The 22,902-nt window shown below is 40.7% G+C and overlaps 1 protein-coding gene across 2 annotated transcripts; it reads right to left on the bottom strand.

Annotated features, from left to right (window-relative positions):
* Positions 1–5,154: 5,154 nt before the first annotated feature.
* IFT22 (intraflagellar transport 22) lies at positions 5,155–10,416 on the bottom strand. 2 transcript variants are annotated; one of them, XM_081054218.1, is made up of 5 exons: positions 10,252–10,416; positions 7,011–7,087; positions 6,793–6,882; positions 6,322–6,524; positions 5,155–5,717 (listed from the first exon to the last, which is right to left on the bottom strand). In XM_081054218.1, the coding sequence occupies exons 1-5, from the start codon at positions 10,288–10,290 to the stop codon at positions 5,569–5,571; spliced, it is 558 nt and encodes a 185-aa protein (XP_080910344.1). In that variant the 5' UTR covers positions 10,291–10,416; the 3' UTR covers positions 5,155–5,568. The 2 variants fall into 2 exon arrangements, with proteins under 2 accessions (XP_080910344.1, XP_080910345.1); XM_081054219.1 differs by having other exon boundaries at positions 7,011–7,116; positions 10,252–10,358.
* Positions 10,417–22,902: the final 12,486 nt, after the last annotated feature.

The following is a 22,902-nucleotide window of genomic DNA, read 5'->3' as shown; positions in this document are numbered from 1 at the left end:
TTCTAAGTGTAGTTGGATTTGTAAAATATTCTTGAAAAGTACTTGAAATAAGTTTCTATTAGTAGAAACCAAGTTTGTCATACTCTGATAAAATTGGAATTTTATTCTTCTGAACAAAATATTTTATTACATGATATGGTTAACTCACACTTAGGTGTTTTCCAGGCCTTGTAAAGCCACACAAAAATTTTTAAAAAGGATGGTTCTTGTATTATATAAAGTACTTATCACAAAACTCCAGTAAGACTATAAATGTAAAATGGATGTTTTTATTTTACACAACATTTTGAATGTCTAAGACCTATAATTATGCCTAATCCAAAGAGTAGTAAGTGTGGAGTGAAGGCTTTAGAGAAAGGAGGCATACTTTTAAAGGCTATCAAAAAGCCTAGGTAGGGATTAACTGGAGAGTATGAAAAGATAGATGAGGTGTTGCTCACATCAAAGCACTAAGAACTTTCCTTTTGAAGTGGGAATACTTGGCAGACATGCCATTTCCATTGGCTTTTAACTTCAGTAGGAAGAATGGCCTGTATTGTAAAAGTAGAAAATTATTTAACTGATAAAGCAGCTTAGAAGTCACATCAAAAATATGTAATCTATTCTTAACATTCAAAAGCAGAGTTTCCTCCCTCCTCATTTATTTTCTTTGGTTTTGGTTTTAAAAGTGTGGAATCATTCATTTCTTGCCTAAGGAGAGGGTCCATTTGTTGAGAAAGTATCAGCCAAGGCCAGGATATTCACGTATGAGGTCAGACAAGTAAGTTTGAGAACTCATCCTAGAGAAAGTGCTACCTATCTCATTGCTGAATATCACTATGGTCACCTTCAAAGTCCTCCCCTTGGGAAGCTATGCACTGACGCCAGCGCCTAGTCCACCCTTCAAAGCAATTTTGGAACTCTTTTTCTAGAATGGCCATCAGAGCTGTCGTCGTATTACCCTTGATGTCCTGAATGTCATTAAAATGTCTTCCTTTCAATAATCCCTTTATCTTTGGGTAAAGAAAGAAGTCATTGGGGGCCAGATCAGGTGAGTAGGGAGGGTGTTCCAATACAGTTATTTGTTTACTGGCTAAAAACTCTCACAGACAGTGCCGTGTGAGCTGGTGCATTGTCGTGATGCAAGAGCCATGAATTGTTGGCGAAAAGTTCAGGTCATCTAACTTTTTCACGTAGCCTTTTCAGCATTTCCAAATAGTAAACTTGCCTAACTGTTTGTCTAGTTGGTACATTCATAATGAATAATCCCTCTGATATGAAAAAAGGTTAGCAACATCGCTGCAACAAGTTCACCAACTTAATTGTCAGACCTCATAATTCTCAACACTCAGGAGGCTGAAGTCAAAATCAACAAGAGCCTTAATTCAGAGTAATTTTCTTAAGGGGTACAAATGTAGTCAACTTTTCAATGGGTGTCGAGTATCGTATGTATGTATGTATGTATGTATGTATGTATGTATTTATAATTAACTCATACATATATACTCAGTTATCAGCAATGCTCTACTCTTTGTTATAGCATTTTAGCCTACCCTACAGACATAAGGGTCTTCTGGAGTTCCACAAAAAGTATAATGATCTCCAGGAGCTTTCCTGAACAATTTTGAGAGATGGACATTCAACTTACAATGTAAGTGAATAAGTCATGGTTGTCTTTTACAGCTAGAGCTTCAGAATACTACTTGGTCATTTGATTGGTTTCAAGATATATGCTAGTTCTATCTGCAACATACTTGCAAACCATTTCCAACTTCAAAAATGGTTATTTGCCCTGCTGTTGTCACTGTGGTTGTGTTGCTTTACTAGGTTTAGTCTCAGAGGGTGACACTCTTAGCCATGTCCACTTATGGACTTGTTTGCCCAGCTCGTTACCACAAGACAGTGGAAAGACTAGGGGCCTAGGGTCCAGTTCTGCCCCTGTCCCTAACTTGCTGGGTCATCTAGGACTAGTCATTTGTCATCCTCTTCCCCCAAACCTGCTGCTCCTCTTCCATTAATGCTTCTGTGAATGGCATCTATGGTAGACTAAGTAATGGCCCCCAAAGATGGCCCTAATCCCTAGAAACAGTAAGTGTTACTTTTCTTGGAAAACGCATCTCTGAAAATGTGATTAAGGATCTTTAGATGGGGAGAGTATCCTGGATTATCTGAGTGGGCCCTAAATGCAATTTTAAGGGTCCTTACAAGATGGTGAAGGAGGGAGATTTGTATCAGATACACAGAGAGAAGGCAATGTGAAGATGGAACAGAGAGAGGTTTGAAGATTCTGGCCTTCAAGACTGTAGTGATACCACCACAAACCATAGAATGACAGTAGCCACGTCCATACTTGTCCTTTCAATTCAGCTCTCAGGCTGCCACCAGAGGGGTTTTTCTAAAATGTTGATCGGATCGCATGATTCTGCAGTGAAAATCTTTCAATGGCACCTTACTGCCTGTAAAATGAAACCCAAACTCCTCGGCCTGGCCTGAGAGGCGTTTCACCATCTGACCCCCCTCTCCTCCCACCACTTCCATCCGCTGCACATTCACACCTACTCAGCGCCACTCCCCCATCCACACACACCCTCCCTCCCTCCCACACACAGTCTCACTCGTTCACACACTCACTCCTCCACATGTTTACTTGAGTCATGCTGAACTAGTTTCCCAGTCTGTTTTAGGCATCTGTGGCTTTCATGTGCATTGTCACATCTGTGACACAAAGAAAGAAATCTTATCTCAACCATATGCTAACACATGCATGGCAAAAACCATTGTTCAGTTAGAAAATAGCCCCGTGAAATTATACATCAAAATAGGATGCCAAGACCAGCAATCTGATTTTATCCTTTCCTTGAAAAGTCTGAAGGTTGACAATGCCTCCCTAAAATTCCACATTTGAACATATGTATAATCCAAATCATGTCTTTCAATACCATTAAAAATTCCATCAATAAAATATATTTCAACACAAATGGTTATTTAAAATATCTAATATATTCCACACAACTACTGTACTTTCCCATGTGGAATAAAGACTATTAGTAGGAAAAAAACAAAAAAAATAAAATATGTAACATAAAATGCCAATATCAATGGTTATGTGGAATATTATGCAGCTGTAAAAAAAAAGGCAACTCTATATATTTATACAAATCCTCAAGATGAAAAAGTGAAAAAAGCAAGTTGTATAAAAGTATGAATAGTTTGCCACTGTTTCCATTAATAAAACACATTGTAAGTGCACAGACTGCTTTTGACAGAATATGGAAGGGTGGGGCTTCTGGAAAGGGGAATGGGGGACAGGGAAAACAGGGAGGCTTCTTCATTGAATTTCCTTTTGTAACTTGTGCATGTGTGGCCTATTAAAATTGAAAACATTTTTCTCAATTCAGAGACTTACAAGGGTTATACTCTGGCCGTTAACATAAATGAAAAAGGCTGGGTTAATTTTTCTATGAAGCTCTGGGATAAACATTAAAAATCAGATAAAAATAACTTAGTTTTCTTTTTGAACTTGTATTCTTCAACGGTCTGGCTAGGTCTTCTTTTCGGGGAAACACGGTAGTACAGAGTTTTAGCTTGAGATGATGAGAAAGTTCTAGAGATGGATGGTGGTGATGGTTACTCAATAAAGTATATGTACTTAATGTCACAGAATGTATACTTAAAAATGGCTAAAATGGTAAATTTTATGTTATGTATATTTTACAATTGAAAAAGGGTAACAGTATTGTTAAAATTTTTTAAATATCCTAATTGATCAGGTAAACCTTCTGGTAGGTTTTTAATGAAAACATTGCATTTCTTACTGTTATAAAGGGGCTATTTTGAAAATATTACCGGCTGTATTCTCAATTCCTCCCCAAATCATGTTTTTCTCCTAGGAAGCAGAGCATGGAGAATGAATTGGACAGGCCCGCGGCAGCAAAGGACAAAGTGTTCCTGCCATACAGATACAAAGAAACCTGGGATGGATGGAGGACACAGCTGGCTCTGAGCTGTGCTGGGCCAGCCCCAGCCAGGATGGGGCCGAGTCAGCCTGGAGACTACTGGTTTCCATGGGAAGAGCCCATGCCCAAGCCTTACCTGTCTTGTACTTGGTGGGAAATGACCAGTAGGGTGGCCACTGACATCTTGACAGAGGTCAGGGAGGGGACCAGGGGACTTGCCCTTGGAACAGCTGCCCCTCCCCAACGAGGGCACGAACGCTGCCCAGACACTCTGACACCATTTTGGGGAGAACGTAGAGGAAGTGAATTGTAATCTTGAATTAATTAAATGTTTATTAGAGACTGAACTAACCCGAAACCTTAAAATTGCAAGAGATGGAGATACAGTGGATTCTCACTATTCATGGTCATTCTGTTCCATAAAGTCACCACGAATACTGGATTAGTGTGAACACCAAAGCATTGTTCCCAGGAAAATCCAGGGTTCGGTTCCTAGGTGCCTCGGATCACAATATTTTCATCAACTGGTAATACATAACTTTATTTTATGTATGCTTCTGTTTAAAGACATCTTATTTAATACATGTTGTTGATTCACATTGCACTATAGCTCACCCTGGAACGAGGCTTATCTAACACATATCTTTTCTCTGTAGACATCTCACAGCCTTTCTGTGCTTCAGTACTACATTTGGGGACCATTTAACAATAACCAACGAAGAGCACAAAAAGACGAAAATGTGGCATGAAGTAGACCCCGAGAAGGACACTTGTTTACAGTATGACAGCTGAAAGAAGGCAGAGCACTGCCTTGTTCAGCCTGGTTGGGGACGTGTGTATCTAGTGATTCAAATTTTCTGCCACAATAAATCATTGTTGAAGCACTGAGTATTGATTTTGGGGTTGCAAATAAAATTTTTGCAAGTAGGCAAATTTGCAAATATAGAATCCATAAATGAGTTCAACTGTAACTTCCTTTGGCATTGTAAGTATTTCAAGTCTGCTCATTATCTAGGAGGATGGGTGCATGAGATTTAGACCAATTATAAAAAATGAAGAATCTAGAATTTTTTTGTTTTTTCATATCTAAGGCATAGTATTTCAGGTTTTGACTACCTCACTATTATTTAGAAGAACAGAATGGAAGCTCTCTGAGGGCAAGGAGTTTTGTTTTGTTCATGCTGTATACCGTCTGCAGTTAGAACAGTGTAGCCCATAATAGATGCTCAACAAGTCATTATTTATTGAATGAACTAAAGAATGAAAATCACATCCAATACAAATAGATCAAACTACCGTTGTATCATTGGGCTATGACAGTTACAATTACACAAGTTTTATAACTTGACATATGTGAAGAGGAAAATAAAACACTTCAGTTTTCCAGCTCTGTGGAGAGGCCTGGGGCAAAGGAATCACAATTCAATAATACAATTTTCTTAGCTGAACTAAAGCTAGAGCATAGGTGGTATGATTCAATTCCCTAGGTGACGGGTACTTTTGAGCAGATAAGGAAAGTTTCTTCTAGAGCCACAGGGAGGAGAAAACATCAGTAGCTGGGTAAGGTTTCAGACCTGCACTGGGAAAAAAGTTGACCTCACTTGGAATGTAGAAGAGTCCAGATGAAGGCTGGTTAGGTAATAATTGACATCTCCTCCCGATCTCTGCTCTCAGACACTGAGTTGATGATGTTTTTTAAATACTTTATGAATTCCATCAGGATCTCTTCAGGGTCATCCTCGAGATTTGAGTGCACCAGCTTCAGCTTGTTCAAGGGTGGTGCTTAAAAGGGAAAGGAATGTAATTAGACACAACTTTTAATGAGGGCCATTTCTAGTTCCAAATGACCTGAGGCTTACAGATGCCAACTCATTTAACTTGCTAAAGTCCAAGAATAAAATTGTGTCTTGCTTGACATAATTTAACACAGGAAGGTTTCACCACACTGCCATGTGGCACTAGCATAATAACTCTACAAGCCACTGCCAGGTCCTCTTTGTTCTTACACCAAAAAGGAACAGATTCCTGAATATTGTGAGCCATTTCCTATGATCACCTCGTCACCTCTGTAATTGTGTGTGCCACATGCAAATCGGAGTTTTTCTTGAGAAAAGCCTGGCCAGGAAAGCGTGTCCCTACTAGTTCCAATGAATGGCTAAAACCCGGTGCCTTCCCCTCTTAGTATGTACCTGCTTTTAAAGTGTCTATATCTGGCCTGATCTTCCAATCTGGCAATTCTGATTCACGAGGTGAGAAAAACAATTGCCTAGGTCATAGTAGGTGTTCACTAACTGCACATAGCTGCTGCCTTCACAGACACAGAGCAATAGACAAACACCCAGCACACTTAAGACAGAAGCAGAAAGGAGAATTTTAGTCTCCTTACACAAAGACAGGCTGCCTTTATCACTTGCCGAGCCTGGTTTGTGGTGTGCAATTAACAGACACTGAGTGTCCTGTAAGAACTGCTGCTGGACAAAGCAGGAATACCACATCTCGATTTCCTTCAGGTGGCTCGGGATATCAGCATTAAAGACGATCACCACTCCGTGAGAGTCCTTCATCAGGGCTGGCCAGCACGACTCAAACCTGCAAGGTAGCCAAGAACTCAGAGTGAATGTCACATGGTTCTGGTTTCTAACTGCAGACTTCAAAAATACTATGTTAGCATTGGTAATTGATGGATGACTTCTCATTGTATCAAAATCCAGTCACTAAAGTTTCAAGAGCAACGCCTGTCACTAAACCATTGACCAAGCCCCTAATACAAGCTCGGAAGTGTGTTAGGCCAAGATGCCTGGTGAGCAGCTGCTATGTTAAGCATCTGATGAAGCAAACCCTCTTAAAGGAGACGTACTTGGGATCGCCGCCACAATCCCATAGCTCAAATTCGCACTCCGTGCCTTTGTTGTTGCTGGTAACTTGTGGGTTCTCAAACTCCAGGATCCTAAAAACAAAAACAGCAGCAGCATCTCTACTTTGGAAACATTATACTTTTGGAACGCCGCCAGCACTCAAAGCAGGGACTGAGTGATAGAAGGGGACTGTCTGGGACACACATTCAGCCAGGCTCACCTCACTCCTTGGGTTGGGTTGTACTCAGTGATGTCAGAAGATTCTGTCAGGAAGTTGGCCAAAACAGTCTTTCCACTCTGACAATGAAGATAATAAGAGATCTTTGCTGAAGAGCAGAAAAGTAAACCATACATGAGCCCTCTAGTAGCTGGCTTGGGCCAGGTGGGAAGGGTACAGGCCACAGCTACCCCGAGACCACCAGGGCCTCTCTGTGGTTAGGTGGACCTCGCTGACTTGCTCTGCCTGGTGCACAGTCTGCTCTGGGGCCCAGGGAGCAGGGCATTCCAGCACTGGCTCTGCCACTGGGTGACTTTACCCACATGAATTTCCCAGCTGGCTCTCAGTTACCTCATCTAAAAAAATCATTAGTGTGAGTTTTTCCTCACTTGCTTCTCTCCAGATCTTCAAGAAAAACTACATTCTGTCCCAGATAGGAAGCCACTGAGGCCCAGAAAGAGGAAAGAAATTCCTCGAGGTCACACAGAAGTTCAAAGTCAGAGCTGGGTCCCAGGTCTGGGGACTTCTGGCTGGCTGTGCTACCCTCTCACGTAGTGTTGTTTCTTCTTCTAGATAATACAAGTAGTACACATTCTTATTAATAAAATGAACAAAACTTCAGGTTTTGGTCCCTCTTGGTCCCTTCATTCCCTCCCCAAAGGTAACAACTGTGGTGTGTTTTTTCAGCTCTTTTCTACACATTTGCATCGTTCAACAGACATTGTACATGTCTGATTATAACACAAGGTTTTTTTTCTCTCCCCAAATTATTCCCCTGAAGAAGGGGAATCTCTTACACTTGAGTCCTTATAAAAAATCTCTCAAATTGTGCTCTGCTTTCTCAATTACTGTATTTTGAATAACAACTGCTTGACTAGAATGATCTCAATCAATGCCAGTTTGGGCGGCTTGTGGAGATCACTGGATTGAATCAGAAAATAAATAAATAAATAAAAGAGTGGGGAGGAGCTTTAGTAATTTTCCCTGAGGATGTGGCCTCACAAATTAAATATTACTTACTAATAACACAGTAAGTAGTTACGTTGTGGAGATCATGAATTTTGATCTAGTGGATGAAGGAATAAAGCAAATGGCCTGATGTTATAAGAATGGTTCTTTGAGCTGGAATATATTTCTAGGAACAGGGTTATACACAGATTCCAAAAGTGCTGTATCCTAGAACCACTTAGGCGGTGTGCTCTATTAGGTGATTAAAAAAGTGGCTCTAGTCATACATGACATGGGTGTCAAAGGGGGGCTTGAATAAAACTGTCATGAAATGCAAGAATGGAATAAAACAGCATTTCCAAATTAACATATAGCTTAATGTACCTTTAAGTGTATATATAGCTACATTGATATACAAAATATTACAAAAGTGTATTTGTATATTTCATCTATGCCCTCAAAGTTTATACATACTAGTTGGCTAAAATCTATTTATTGGCGGGGCTGGGGAGGGTGGCGGGGTGGGGAGGGGGAGGATTCTTATGGGAAAACAAAGAAATTGCCTGTTAGGCCCATAAGGTACTTTTAAGTGTCTACCTTGAGCCAGGTGCTCTCGCATAAATTAGAAAACGATGAGGTAGTGATTAGTACTAGGATATAACAAAAATAAAGCAGGGTGATATGATAGAGACTTTGAATTTGAATTGGGTGGTCAGGGAAGTCTAGATGAATTTAAATTGCGATTTGAATGACGATGAGTCAATTGATGCTTCCAAGCAGAGGGAATTGCTAGTTCAAAGGCTAGAGGGCAGGAATGGGCACACCACGTTGAAGAAAAAGAAAGTAAGTTTGAAGAGTAGTGAGGGAGAGAGAGAAATGTATATGTAGAAATATATTTCGTTGTCGGATGATGGGTACTAGGAGTTTACAGTTCTTTCTCCCTTGTATATGTTTGAAAATGTCCATTAAAAAGATACTTGTTTTTGCTTCTATACTTGTTTTGCTTCTATGCTTGTTTTGCTTCTCATAATTCTGTGTATATTGTTATTACTTAATAATTTGTCTTGGAGAGTTCTCCATGTCAGTACACACAGCCTTGTCTCATTTTGTTTAACTGCTGCACAGTCTTTCAGAGTAAGAATGTACCTTAGTTTATTTAGACATCCTTTTATTGCTGGGTACCTAAGATGTTTCCAATTGTTCAATATTGTTTATGACTTATGGGGAACATGGACAAGTATTCAGCTACAGTAGATTCTGACAAATGTAATTGCAGCACTAAAAGCTATGCACATTTTAAATTTTAATAATTTGATTGCCAAAGAGATGTTATCAATTTATAGCCCCATCAATAGAATCCTAGAGTTCTCACTTCCTTACCAGCGTCTGATAACTGGGTGTTATCAATCTTCTAAACTTTTCTTACCCAATCTGATGGCCAAATAAATGTCATATTTTTGTTTTAATTTGTGTTCCTGTGTGAAACTCGGCATCTTCTCACACTTACCGGTCAGTTGTATTTTTTGTGTGCAGAGCCTTTGCTCGATTTTCTACTGAGTTGTTTCTCTTTTCTTTACTGATTTTAAAACTTTCCTTTGTTTTCTACCTACTAATCCTCTTTGTAATTTGCAAATACTTTCCCCTATTAATCCTCTTTGTATTTTGCAAATACTTTCCCCAGGCTTTAACTTTGCTGTCATTTCTTTTAAAGCTTCTTCATTTTTGTGTTGTGCTTAAGAAGACCTTCTCTATCTGAAGATTAAAAACGTGTCTTCCCATATATTCATCGACTACAGTGGTGCTCAACGTGTGGTCCCTGGGTGAAAAGCATCAGGAAAATTCAAATTCCCATTCATTTACTACTGCTACAGGTTTTTTTCACACGTTTAGTCTTAGTCCATCTGAATTTCATTTTTGTGTATGGTGTGAAGCCCACATGCCCACTATCAGCATCACACATAACATTAATAGCTAATTGTTCCAAGATCAGGTAATAAATAGTTCAATATTTTCCTCCTGGTTTTCTTGTCCGACAGACATATTCATTAGGGACGACCTCGGATGCACAGTGAGACCTAGGTTCTGGTTCCACAACGCCACTCACTACCTTGGGTCTTTGGGCCTCAGTGAAACGGGGTCAAGGTCTGGAGGCTTCGAGTCCCCGGGGAGGCCAGCAGCGCACACGCAGTTGGGGGCAGTGGGGCTGGGTTCCCGCCTCCTGGGGGTCCCGGCGCGGGACAAGCCCCGGGACAGTCCCCGCTCCCCGCCCCGAAGCAGTGCCCGGCCCCGGCCTCACCTCGCAGGGTCCCACGAAGAGGATCTTGGCCTTCAGCATCTCTGTCGGCCGCGGGCAGGCCCACCCGAGTCTACCCTTCGTAGTCCGAGACCGCGCTGTTGTCAGGGCGGAGACCGCGCTGTTGTCAGGGCGGAGAGGAAGCAGCCCCGCTGATTGGCTGCCTTTGTTTCCAAGGAGACGGAGCGGCTCGCGGGGGCCGACGGGACTGGGCGGGTTCCACGCTCCGAGGCCTGGGCGCTGCAAACCTCTTGGGTGGGCAACACGTTCCCCGTCGGGTGGCGTGGGCCTCGGGCTGAAAGTCGGCGTGCAAGGCCAAGGGAGAAGGTGGGAAGGAAACAAAAACCTTGGACCACACTCGCTTCTGAGCGGGAGGACCGTGGATCGTCATTTTGAAGTTTGTCTGTGAGATCCCCCCAGAGGAGGTGGAGTACTGGAAGCCCAGGCTTGGGAAGGACCTTGCAGACCTTTATCTGGAGGGGAGGCACTATAAGGAAGCAGTAGTCACAGCCTGCCTCATATAAGCCCCAGGAACCCCTAAAAGCTCCCTAATGAGATACACATCAGTGTTGCGGCATCTGCTACTTCCAGAGGCCACGTGTTAATTAAGACCTTTTCTCTCCCTTCTCTCTCCTTCCAGTACCTTCTCCCAAACTCCACTGTGGAAGACCCTGAGTAGTCTGGAGTGTGACTTGTGGGAGCAGGAGTAGAAGAACAAGATCAGCAAAGAGGAAAGAAGATGGCCATGTCCCTTTTTCCTTCAGTCCTACCAGTCTGAAGCCAGCCTGGGGTGGGTGGGGGTGAGAAGGTAGTGGTGGCTTTAATTTTGAATAAAGCACAGAGTTTTGAATAATACAGCGGGCAGGACATTTTCATTAAAAGAGATGATCCTTGGAGTCGAAAGTGCTAGGGGGACTTACTGTTATCTGGGATTGACTTAAAAGTTATGGGAAGTGCCTGAGATTTCATCTAAAGGGTGAGGAAGAGAAGGTTTGAAGGAAGCAGTTGGGAGAAAGAATAAAATTGTTTGAATAAGCCTATCAAGTTCAGTTCAATGCACTGGTTTGACACACACACACACACACACACACACACAATTGTTTTTGGTCGTTGTTTAACAAAAATGGGATCATGTTCTAAGTATTATTATTATTATTTAAAAATTTTATTGGGGAAGGGGAACAGGACTTTATTGGGGAACAGTGTACTTCCAGGCCTTTTTTCCAAGTCAAGATGTTGTCCTTTCAATCTTAGTTGTGGAGGGCACAGCTCAGCTCCAGGTCCAGTTGCCGTTTTCTAGTTGCCATTTTCTAGTTGCAGGGGGTACAGCCCACCATCCCTTGCGGGACTCGAGGAATTGAACTGGCAACCTTGTGGTTGAGAGCCCACTGGCCCATGTGGGAATCGAACCGGCAGCCTTCGGAGTTAGGAGCAGGGAGCTCTAACAACCTGAGCCACTGGGCCGGCCCCTCTAAGTATTATTTTATATTTTGTTTTCTTTGTTTAACAATATCATGCTCCAAGTCATTTGTTGTAGTTTCATTACATTTTTAAAAAGTTGTATGCTATTTATAGTCTGAATATACCACAGTTATTCAGACATTTTCTTAATGATGGACATTCAGTATGTTTCCAGTTTAGGGCCACTAAAAGCAATGATGCAGGAATGATTGTGAATGTATGGCTTTCTATACTGATGCCTTTACTTTCATGGAATCTGTGGAATAGGAAGAGGGTTGCAGGGTCAAGGGATATGTGTATTTTAAATATTAAGAGCTATTGCCAGATTACTTTGCCACTTGGCTGTTTTAACAATGTTCCACCCACATTAATTTTTGTCAATAATATATCTTTTCATGACAGTTGGTGATCTTGACAAATGATCTCAGTGGAGTGATGAAGAAGAAAATCTGACTATAGGTTAAAAAAGAATGGTACGTGTAATAGTTATTTGTTATGTGACAAATCACTCCAAAACTGTGGCTTAAAACAATAAAGCATTGATATCTCACAATTTCTGTGGGTCAGAAATCTGGGCATGACTTAATAGAGTCCCTGGCTTAGAATTTCTCACTAGGCTTCAATCAAGATGTCAGCTAGGGCTGCAGCCCCCTCAAGGCTTGACCCGGGGGAAGACCTACTTATAAGACTACTCATCTGGTTGTTGACAGGATCCAGTTCCAGAGGGTCTCAGTTCCTTGCTGGTTATTGGCCAGAGACCTCTCTCACTTCCTTGCTATGTGATCCTCTCCAAAGAGTGGCTTGTAATATGGCAGCTGGCTTCTATCAGAGTGAGCAAGTGAGAGAACAAGAGAGGGTGAGCAAGACGGATGCCATGGTCCCTTTGTAAACTCAGTTTAGAAGTGACATTCCATCACACTTCCTGTATTATGTTTCTTAGAAGCAAATCACTAGATCTAGCCCACCCTGAAGTGGGGGTGGGGGGTTACATAAGGGCATGAATACCAGGATGTGTATATCATTTGGGGCCATCTTAGAGGCTGCCCAAGACAGGAGGGGATTGTAAGTTGCTGATTCTAAAGCACCATCAGTTTAATAATAGCTTTTCATATAGCAAAAAAAAAAAAAAGAGAGACAAGAAAAAAAAAGAAACCACTACCATTTCAAATGTGTTTATTGATTTCAAAGAGGAGTCTGGGCTACCAGTAAGAGCAGTCTAGATAATTTGGACCATCCCTTCTATTGTGTAACAAATAAAACAAACTAAAAATATGTAAAAATTATTTGTCTGGAGGCACCAGAGAAAGAACAAAATAGTGAAGAATTACCTGATCAGGATTAGAGGAGGATGAAGGCCCAAGCAGGGGAGCCCCGTGTTTGGGGCTGGATTTCGCCTGGATGTGTCTGCCTGTTTTAGAGGGGACAGCCAAGAGGCTGAAAAGCTGAGCAATAGAACTCTTGGGAGTCAGGGCCATAGAATTGGGGGCTAAGGTCTGCCAAGTGGGGAGGAGCACTGAAGGACCTCCCCTTATTTGGGGCTGAGATCCTGAAAGGCTGCACCCAGGATCAAAGTAATGTGGAAGTAGACAAGTCCCGACTTTGGCTCAGCTTCAAGTCTTCATAATTCTTGTATCTGTGTAAAGGTGATCCAAGATGGTAATGCCCCAGGTACCTGGGAGAAGGAAACATAGATCCTTTCTGCAGGAAGATACATCATCTTGGGTCATAAATTACTTATACAATTTTGTACTTACAATCTCCAGCATATAATAAAAATAATCAGACACATGAAGGGCAAAGTGACATGGGAAGAAAATATGTAAACAACAAAGAAGGACCCCAAGTTATTGAATTATCAGATACAGGCTTAAAAATAAATGTACCTTCTATGTTTTGTACATGAGATAAAATACAAGGATTCTTAAAATAAAAATAAAGAATTTGCATAGGAAGATAAAAAAATAAGATTGAGAAATTTAGCAGAAAACCCAAAACTAAGTAAGTATATATTTAAATTTATATATATGTTCATAAATAAAAAAAGACCAAACAGAAATTCTGTACCTGAAAAAAAAAGAAATACCAAGATTAAGAACTAAATGAATGAGTTTAACAGAAAATTGGAAAGTCTGAAGAGTCAACTAATGACAGGGAAGATAGAGCAGAAGAAAATATCCAGACTGAAACACAGAGAGAAAAAAAGCATGGAAAAGTCAGAAGAGAGGATAAAAGATGCAGTGGGTATATTGAAAAGCTGTAGCATTGATGTAAAATTGATGTCCCAGAAAGTGAGGAGAGAGAGAATGCAGCACAGTTATGTTTGAAGAGCTCATGGCTGAGAATTTGCCAAAACTGATGAAAGATCTAAAGCCACAGATTAAAGAAGCCCAATAAGACCCAAGCCAGATGAATAACAAGAAAACTATATTTTGGCATAAACAAAGTAAAATTGAAAAGCAAATTCAGAGAGGATTTTAAAAGCCAGAGAAAAAAGACACACTGTCTTCAAAAGTGCAAACATCAGACTTTGAGCTTACTTCTCAACCAGAAGACAATTGAATATCTCTAAAGCACCGAAAGAAAATATAAGACAGATTAGAGTAGTATATGCAGCAAAAATATCCTTCAAGAATGAGATAAAATAAATAGTTTCAAGCAAACAAAACAAGAGAGTTGGTCACCATCATCCCTGCTCTAAAGGAAGTAATAAAGCGCGTCTTTTAAGCAAAAGGAAAATGACCCAGGTGGAAGCTTGGACATACATGAAGAGCACTGAAAATGGAAAATAGCTGGACTGTATGAGAATATGTATTATGATTATTAATATGTCTTTAAAAACATTTTATTTTATGTATATTTGTATTAATGATGTAATTGAATATATAATATATATTACATATAAGCTATAAAACAAATAGATTGTATATACTATCCTATAGTATATACAGAGAATGCCAAAAAAAATGTATATACATTTTAAGAAAGGGAAAAGCTATTAAAATTGTAATACTCAATATATGGTGATAACAAAAGATGAATACAAGTTATGTATGACTTCTGCCATTACAAGAGGTGCTCAAAGTGGTTACCATCAGCATGATTTTAATACAGTTTTTTCCTTTCTTAAAATGTGTACACATATTTTTGGCACCCTCTGTAGAATGAAATGTAAGTCAGAAGCTGGGAAAATGGAGTTGAAGTGTGCTAAATTATTTGCAATATTCAGAAAAAGAATAAAGATTCCAATTAATACTAGACTTTGATAAGTCAAGAATGCATGCTTCAATATTTAGGGTAACTATTTAAGGATTGTAAAAGAGTGTATAATTTACATCACATAGGGGTGAAAACATAGCGTATTTTAAAATAGTTTAGAACCCCAATATGACAGCTTGCTTAAAATATTAATGTTTCACTAATCAATGATGCTGCCTAAAATATCAGGTATAGAACTATTTGGCCTGTGACACGGGATAAATATAATGCTTGAAAGCCTGCATCAATTGGCTACTGCCTGTCTGTCCAGTCTCATTCCCATCCATATCTACTGTGGATTCTTCCCTCCATCTTCTCATCATCTCTTAAGGCTTCTATGCTGTTTTTCAGGCTGTTCTTCCAACTTCTCTTGGTCCTTTTGAATACTTCACGATGCCATCTTGAGTAAGATAGTTCTAGTCATCTTGAGGTTCAGCACTTAGCCCCCATTTTCAAAATGCACCTTTGAAAATTATGTGCTTCATCCTCAGTTTGGGGCTCCGGAGAAGGAAGAGGGATGCATTCTCAGTTGCTGGAAAAATGAAGATTGAGTAAAAATAATCTGGATGGAGGAGTTTTGTATATTGGTTGGGAATTAATTTGACTGAAATAACAAGACTCCTTAACCAAGGAGGTCTGGAGGTTGGTAAGGCAGTTCAAAAATGGCCTAGGGCACCAGGGCGTGGAAAATGGCTTTTTCCACTTTTTCCTCTGCTGTCCTTAGGTTTAGCCTTTGTGCTCATGCTTGTTGCCTCATAGTCACAAGGTAGCTGCTGTGCCCCCAGACATCATGCCTACAGTTACTGAAAGAAAAAGAGGGGAAAACCCTTTGCCAGTTGAGTCTGTCCTTTAAAAAAAAACAACAACATTATTCAGCTATAAATAACTAAATTTAAACATAGACATATTAAAGTACACCTATGTTAAGTGTTCTTTGAGTTTTGAAAAATTATAAGTGTAGACTCGTATAACTACTATTTTACTCAAGATACAAAGTATTTCCGTCACCCATTAAGTTCCCTCACGTTCCTTTGTAGTCAACTCCCTCCCACCCCTGGTCCTAGGAAACCTCTGCTTTACTTTTTGTCATTACAGATTAGTTGTGCCTGTTCTAGAATTTCATATAAATGGAATCACACAGTATTTACTCTTTTGTGTCTGGCTTCTTTAGCTCAGCATAATATTTTTGATATTTATCCATGTTGTGTGCATCAATAGTTCATTCCTTTTTATTGCCAAGTAGTATTCCACATTTAAATATATCATCATTTGTTCATCCATTTATCTGTTGATTGACATTTGGGTTGGGCTGTTTCTAGTTTTCAGCTATTATAAACACAGCTGCTAGAAATAAAGCTTTGTGTGGACATATGTTTTCATTTTTCTTGGGTAAATGCATCCTTAGGTGTGAAATTGCTGGGTCATATTCTCTCTCTGTCTCTGTCTCTGTCTCTGTCTCTGTCTCTCTCCCTCTCTCTCGTCTCTCCTGGTTCCTGATTTCCTATTTTATTCACTTGGTTATACTGTTGTCCCTTGAACAACACAGGTTTGAAATGTGTAGGTCTACTGATATGCAGATTTTTTTCCTAATAAATACCTAGACTCTTTTCAATCAGTGGTTGGGAGTTCATTGATGTGGAGGGCTGACCATACACATTGATCTGTGCCATATTATATAGGGGATTTCAGCATCCGTGGATTTTGGTATTATTGGGGGTCCTGGAACCAATCCCCTGTGGACACTGAGGGTGTTAGGTTTTGGGGCGGTCAAATCTAATATGCGGATTTTCAACTGCATGGAAGTGGATACTCCTAATCCCTGCGTTATTCAAGGGTCAACTGTAATCTGTTACCCTCATTGTTTATTTTGATGCTCAAATTGTCCTCGATTTGGCCATTGGAGAAACCCTTCAAGCTGGTTTCTGTGTCCTCTTGAACTCTCTGTCCTTCTGTGAACTCTTTCTTACTTTTTGGCACCAATACATGTTCCCAGGTGGTTATTTTATTAATATTACTTCATAACCATCAAATATTATACACATTCTTTTGTAAAAATTTAAAGTTTCAAAAGTCCAAGCAACCGCAAAAAAGTTGTTCCTTTTCACACCTGGAAAAATCGGGGCGGGGGGAAATTTCAGCTCTCCCCCACCTTTTGATATGAAACACCTACTTAGATCTCTGGCTGAGACTTTGGGAGAACCAGTCCTGGGTGCTTGGGTAGGCGCTGGGTTCCAGAGATGGATCTGTACCATCTCTGCCCCCAGGGAGCTCCTTGTGTGGATGGGGAGAGCAACCTGTATAATGCTTTTCATGTCATCCGGTGCCTTCCCCCGGATAGCCTTATTTTAATTCACAGTTGGAGCTATTACTAAAAAGCAAGTGATGTGTATAAGTCCCAAACTGACGTCAGGGAGGAGGCAGGAACCACGAGGGTTTGCCACAGCTCCAGTTGTCCTTTCTATGACAAAAGATGCCATGTCTCCTTTGTGCACAGAGATGGCTTTGCCTCTCCTAGTCTGCCCCAGCTGTTGGGACCAGAGGCCAGGCTTCCTAGCCCCTGTGTTTACTTTGCTGCACTGGGAGATAGCACTTAGCAGCCCGTGACTTCTTGGAAGGTCTCATTCATGTTTGTGTCCACTGGACCTAGTTCAAAGCCTTGTATACAGTAGGTGCTCAATAAATACCAGTTCCTCTTCCCTCTCTCCCAGCACACACACGGACACACAGATACATTCGTTTACTCTATAAATATTTAATTTAATGACTGTTCCTTTAGTTTTTGTTTCCAGGTGAGAGAAATAAAAAATGTGAACTACTTTACGTTTCTTGGATATATGTACTGTATGAATTTGGGTTATTATTATTGTAGATTGTTGAAATAGTTTGCTTTATGACTTTACTTTTAATTAGAAGAGGTTGACTTCAGACAGCTTAATACCCAGCCTTTGGTTCTGAAGGGAGCAATATGACATTGGCAGGGACCAGGACTGGATGACCTAAGAGTAATTTTTCTCTTGATTATGTGACTTGCTGCAATAAAATCTCTCACTTGAAAAAACTTAAAGAAATATGTTTGACATATTTCAAATCCTTTCTATAAATTGTTGGAAAGATTTAATATCACCGCCAGTCATAAAATCTTTAATTTGAGTTGACCTTCCATGGTCTCAATTCTTACACATGCAGTTTTTATTACTAAAGAATAAATGGTGGATTTCCTGTTATTCAAGAGAATAAAAATGCCCTTCAATCACCTCCTCATACAACACAGATTTGAACATACTCAGTTCAGTTCTCAAAGATAGAAATGATCACAAAATGATTTGCAACCTGGAACTATTTTGTTCTCTATTGATATAGGCATTTTTTTTTTTTTTAAGCTTTAGCCAGGGATGAAGTCAGCAAGTTTGGTTTAGGGCAAAAATCAATAAAGTAAAATGATTTTCCATCAATTTCATTAGAAAGCCTGAGCTATACTCTCAATATAAAAAACTATTTCCCAGCGGATTGAAGATAAAACTTTTGGCAAAAACAATGAAACAGGGATGTGGCTTAACCAAGACCTTTTGTCTTCATTTGGCCGTGTCCTACTTGCAGGCTTAGGGGAGGCCATTGTGCAGCAGAAAGAGTACTGATTTTGGAGTAAGGCAGAATTTGAAATTAGCTGAGTGATCTTTAAAAAGCTACTTTATCTCTTGGGCTCAGTGGAAGCCAGCATCCAAGATGGACCCAATGATTTTTACCTTTTGGTATTCACGCTCTTGTGCAGTCCCCTCTCACACTGAGTAGGGCTGACCTGCGTAACCAATAGAAAATTGAGGGATGTGTGACTTCTGAGGCTGGGTCATAAAAAGACCTTGTAGCTTCTGCCTTCCACTCTCTTTAATCAGTCACTCTGGGCACACCAGCTGCCATGTTTTGAGGATACAAGCAGCCCCGTGGAGAGCTCCAGGAGGTGAGAAACTGAGGCCTCTCGCCTACCAACTGGCATCAACCTGCCAGCCATGTGAGGGAGCCAGCCCGGAGGCGGTCCTCTAGCCCCACTCATGCCTTCAGATGATCACAGTCCCAGCCAACATTTTGACAACAACCTCATGAGAGACCTTGAGACAGAACCTTCCAGCTGAACTGTTCCCAAATTCCTGACCCATAGAAACTGTATGAGATAATAAATATTTATTGTTGCTTTAAGTTGCTAAGTTTTGGAGGAATTTGTTATGTAGCAACAGATAACTAACACAAAGCCTTAATTTCTCCTGGAATGGGGCTTCTAAACCATCCTATAAGGTTGTTAGGATGATTGAATGAGATGAGGCATATAAGCAATTTAGCCCAATTCCTAGCACATTAGTGGTTGATATCTGGTAGCTGTCATCACTTATAACATTCTTGGGCATTTATAATATTTTTGTGATGCGTTTGACTCACTCTGTCCATGTCTTTGATCACAAGAATTTTCCTATTGCACTGATTGTACCTTTTGAGCACTAAAATGTTACGGTCTTCCTTTCCCTTCCTCTCCTCCCTTCCCCTCTCCTCTCTTTTGGATGGAACATTTATGTTTTACCTATTGTAAATAAGTTAATGCCTTTGACTAGCACATGATGTATTCCTATTAAAATTTCTTGATATATAGCTATTTCACTATTGCTAAAGTTAGCTAATACCCTGCTTTTTCAATTTAGTGTGCTCCAAATTCTGTATATTTGCTTAAAACGAAGGCTACTGTACATTAAATGGGCAGTGGTAAAATCCAATTGCATTCATTACTTTTATTTCTTTTCATTACTTTTAGAAGTCTTCTTTTATACACCTTCTATACTGTGTTTATGTTCAAGAGCAAATTAGATCATGTAGGCATGTGAAACTGTCACTAAATTAGATCAGGAATGACTGCTACACCTGTGATTGCTTGGAAATTCTGCTTTATGGAGTGTGCTATCTTAATGTATCCATGGAAAGACTTCCTTTTCTAATGCAGTTTCAGATTTGGTGCATTGTCTCTTCTTGGGCCAGGCTTTAATCTGAAGTTTAAAGAGAATGATTCTAGAGGCTTCTTTTCTAAATAAATACCACCCTCATATAAAGCTGTTTTAAAATGTAGGCTTTATTATTATTCAGGTATGGTGAGGCTAACAGATCAGAAGATGACTGCCATTGATAAGACAGTTTGTTACAGTTCCCAGGAAGAGGTCCCCATCAGCCCCCTGGGGTGGGAGGTGGGGGGCAAATGGGGAGGCACTGGGGTGGGCCACAAGGCAGAGGGATCAATGGGAAAATGTGGGCAAGAGCCTTTGTTATGGTTTCCTCAGGCAGAAATGGGAAAGGCAGGGTAAGCAGCTTTAGGATTGGCTGAATAATTTCAGTGGGTTCTGGAGCATAGGGGCTGTCTCTAATTGTTTGGTACCTGGCTGGCCCTGCAGTGATTAGGGCAGAGGGATAGTGGTCCAGAGTTTGAGAGATTGATAAAGGAGATGGTTGGCCTTGGGGCTCAAGACTGGTTAATTTGCGTATGGAAGGTGTGTTTAGCAGCTATAGGTTTACTGTTTCCAGGAATTAGCTAGCTCTGGGAGGGGCAGTCTCTCCAGAGTCAGCCAAAACCCAGATATCAAAGCATCAGAAACACACGGTTAGTACAAAAGCCCACCACTTGATATTAGTTAACATGTTAGAATATGTACCTTTTTACTTTCAAGAAAGGTGATTATTTTTATAAATTTAATTTTTACCACTTAGTATGGATTGAAAGTTGTGTTCTTTTAATGCCACATAGTTAAAACTTTTGCTAATAATCTGTATTTGGAGGTGTAATTATTGTGCGATGGAGTGCAGGAAAACTTTTTCACAGGTGGGAGAGCTGGAGTCAGGAAGATCCTGGTTTGGAGGGGCACTGCCTGGCATCCATCAGGGTGCTGTTTCCTCGTGGCAGCACTATACTCCAGGCCAGGCTGAGAAGCATAAAAATGCCCTAGCAGAATAATGTTGGGAGTCATCGTTTCCAAGACAAGATGAGCATTTTTAATTCCTATGAGGCTAGATTGTGTTGTTTCCGGACACAATTATTATTTGACTTAGAGAGATGTGCTTGCTATTAAATAATTGGGAAGGAAATTTAGCTGCAACCCTGGCTGATAGAGAAACTGGAGTGGGACCCCCAGGGCTTTCCTCAGCCTGGGGACCAAAGCCTAGCACTCCCCTCAGACTGCTCAGTGCTTCAGTGACCTGTGGGCAAAGCCTAACGTTCTGGAAACTGTAAGACCCAAGAAGAGAGAGAATAGGTCTCCTCTCCCTGTGCGGAGGGATGGAAAATTCCATAGCCAGGATGGATCTCTGACCTGGAGGCTGAATGATGGAGGGGGATCAAGGAGAGAGCTCAGAAGACCTTGGGACAAGTGGAATACTTTGATATCTGCTCACTAGCTTTCATCCATAAAACTCAACACTAAATTTTGTTTTGTTTGTGTTTGTTTGTACATATGTTTTAAAATAGGTAACAAATTCAAATGGTTCAAAATAAAAATGTTGGAAAAAGATCATTCCCGAATAAATCTTTCTCCCACTCTGTTCCCATCCATTGCATTGCCCACCTCTTCCCCCATATAGGCAAATATTAATATATGATCTTATTTTCCCCTTTATTGCACATAAGGCACTATGTATATCCTGTTCTACATCTTCTTCTTCACTTAGAAGTATAGACTGGAGATCTTTCCATATCAGTACAGGGAGGGCTTTTGTCTCCTTTTTTACTGCTGTATAGCATTCCACCGTGTGTATGTACCAGACTGTAATTAATCAGATCCATTTTCACATACGCTTGGTGGTTTCCTGCTTGATACTGCGACGAATACCACTACATGCATCTCATTTCTGATGTGTGCTGCTTTACATGTAGAATACATACCCAGAAATGGGATTGCTGGGTCAAAGGGATATGCACTTTTGAATAAATAGAGCCAAGTTGCCCTCTATCTAGGCTGTGCCATTTTGTACGTCCGTCAGCAATGAGTGACAGGCCCTGTTCCTCTCCAGTGTTATCAACAGAGTATGTTATAAAATTACCTTCAAAATTCCCAAGCTAATGATGCCTATGGCTTGGGATAGGGATATTTATGTTGAAAACATCGGCAAACTTCTACGATCTGTTTCTTTTCTTACTTATCAGTTGGTAAGGCGTATATGACCTGCCCCAGGGGGTTAGAGGTGTGCAGAGACAGGCTGGTGACCATTTGGCCTCAGCAGGAAAGTCGTCTGGGAGGGAAGGAATAGACTCGATCATAGATGGGGTTGGACTAAATGTTCTGGAATGTTTCTTCCATTCTGTTGTCTGGTTTGATGATATGTCTCATCTATTAATCTCATTTTCTTTTTCCCTCCTGATAAAACTTACATATAGGAGTCATGTTCTAAAATGTTTGGTAATTGTTTTTCACTAAAGACACACTTTGATGTCCACATTTCACGGACCAGTCTGTGGTTCGATTGACTGTATTATTTTCCTTTTCCTTGTGTGACAGCCAAGCTGAAGGAAGACATGCTTGGGTGTGGAGTAGAGGTGGGTGATTTTGGCAGCCCCTGTAGGAGACTTGTGCTGGAAAACAATTCCTTTCTCACACAAAGCAGCCCAGTAATCTAAGCAGACCCACTCATTGGTTTTAAACTCGTCTGAAGTCCTCTGGGAATCAACCCAAACACAAACACAGGGTGTTTCCTCCATCACTTCTCTTCAAAGCACTTTGCTACCATTATCTAATCAATCTCATAGCAGGCTGTGGAAGGGAAGAGGGGTTTCCTCATGTCATGGTGCCTGCAAATCAGTACAGCACAAGGCAATGTGACAAGAAGCAGACGGCAGGTTTCCTGTGCCTTTTCTCCTGTGGGTTGTCTCTGGGAGAGCCCAGCTCTGGTGCGGCCCCGCCTTCTCTCTTTGGATTTCTT

Source organism: Rhinolophus hipposideros (assembly GCF_964194185.1).
Source record: "Rhinolophus hipposideros genome assembly, chromosome: 7".
Lineage (NCBI taxonomy): Eukaryota > Metazoa > Chordata > Mammalia > Chiroptera > Rhinolophidae > Rhinolophus > Rhinolophus hipposideros.
This window is presented reverse-complemented; position numbering and strand designations above follow the sequence as displayed.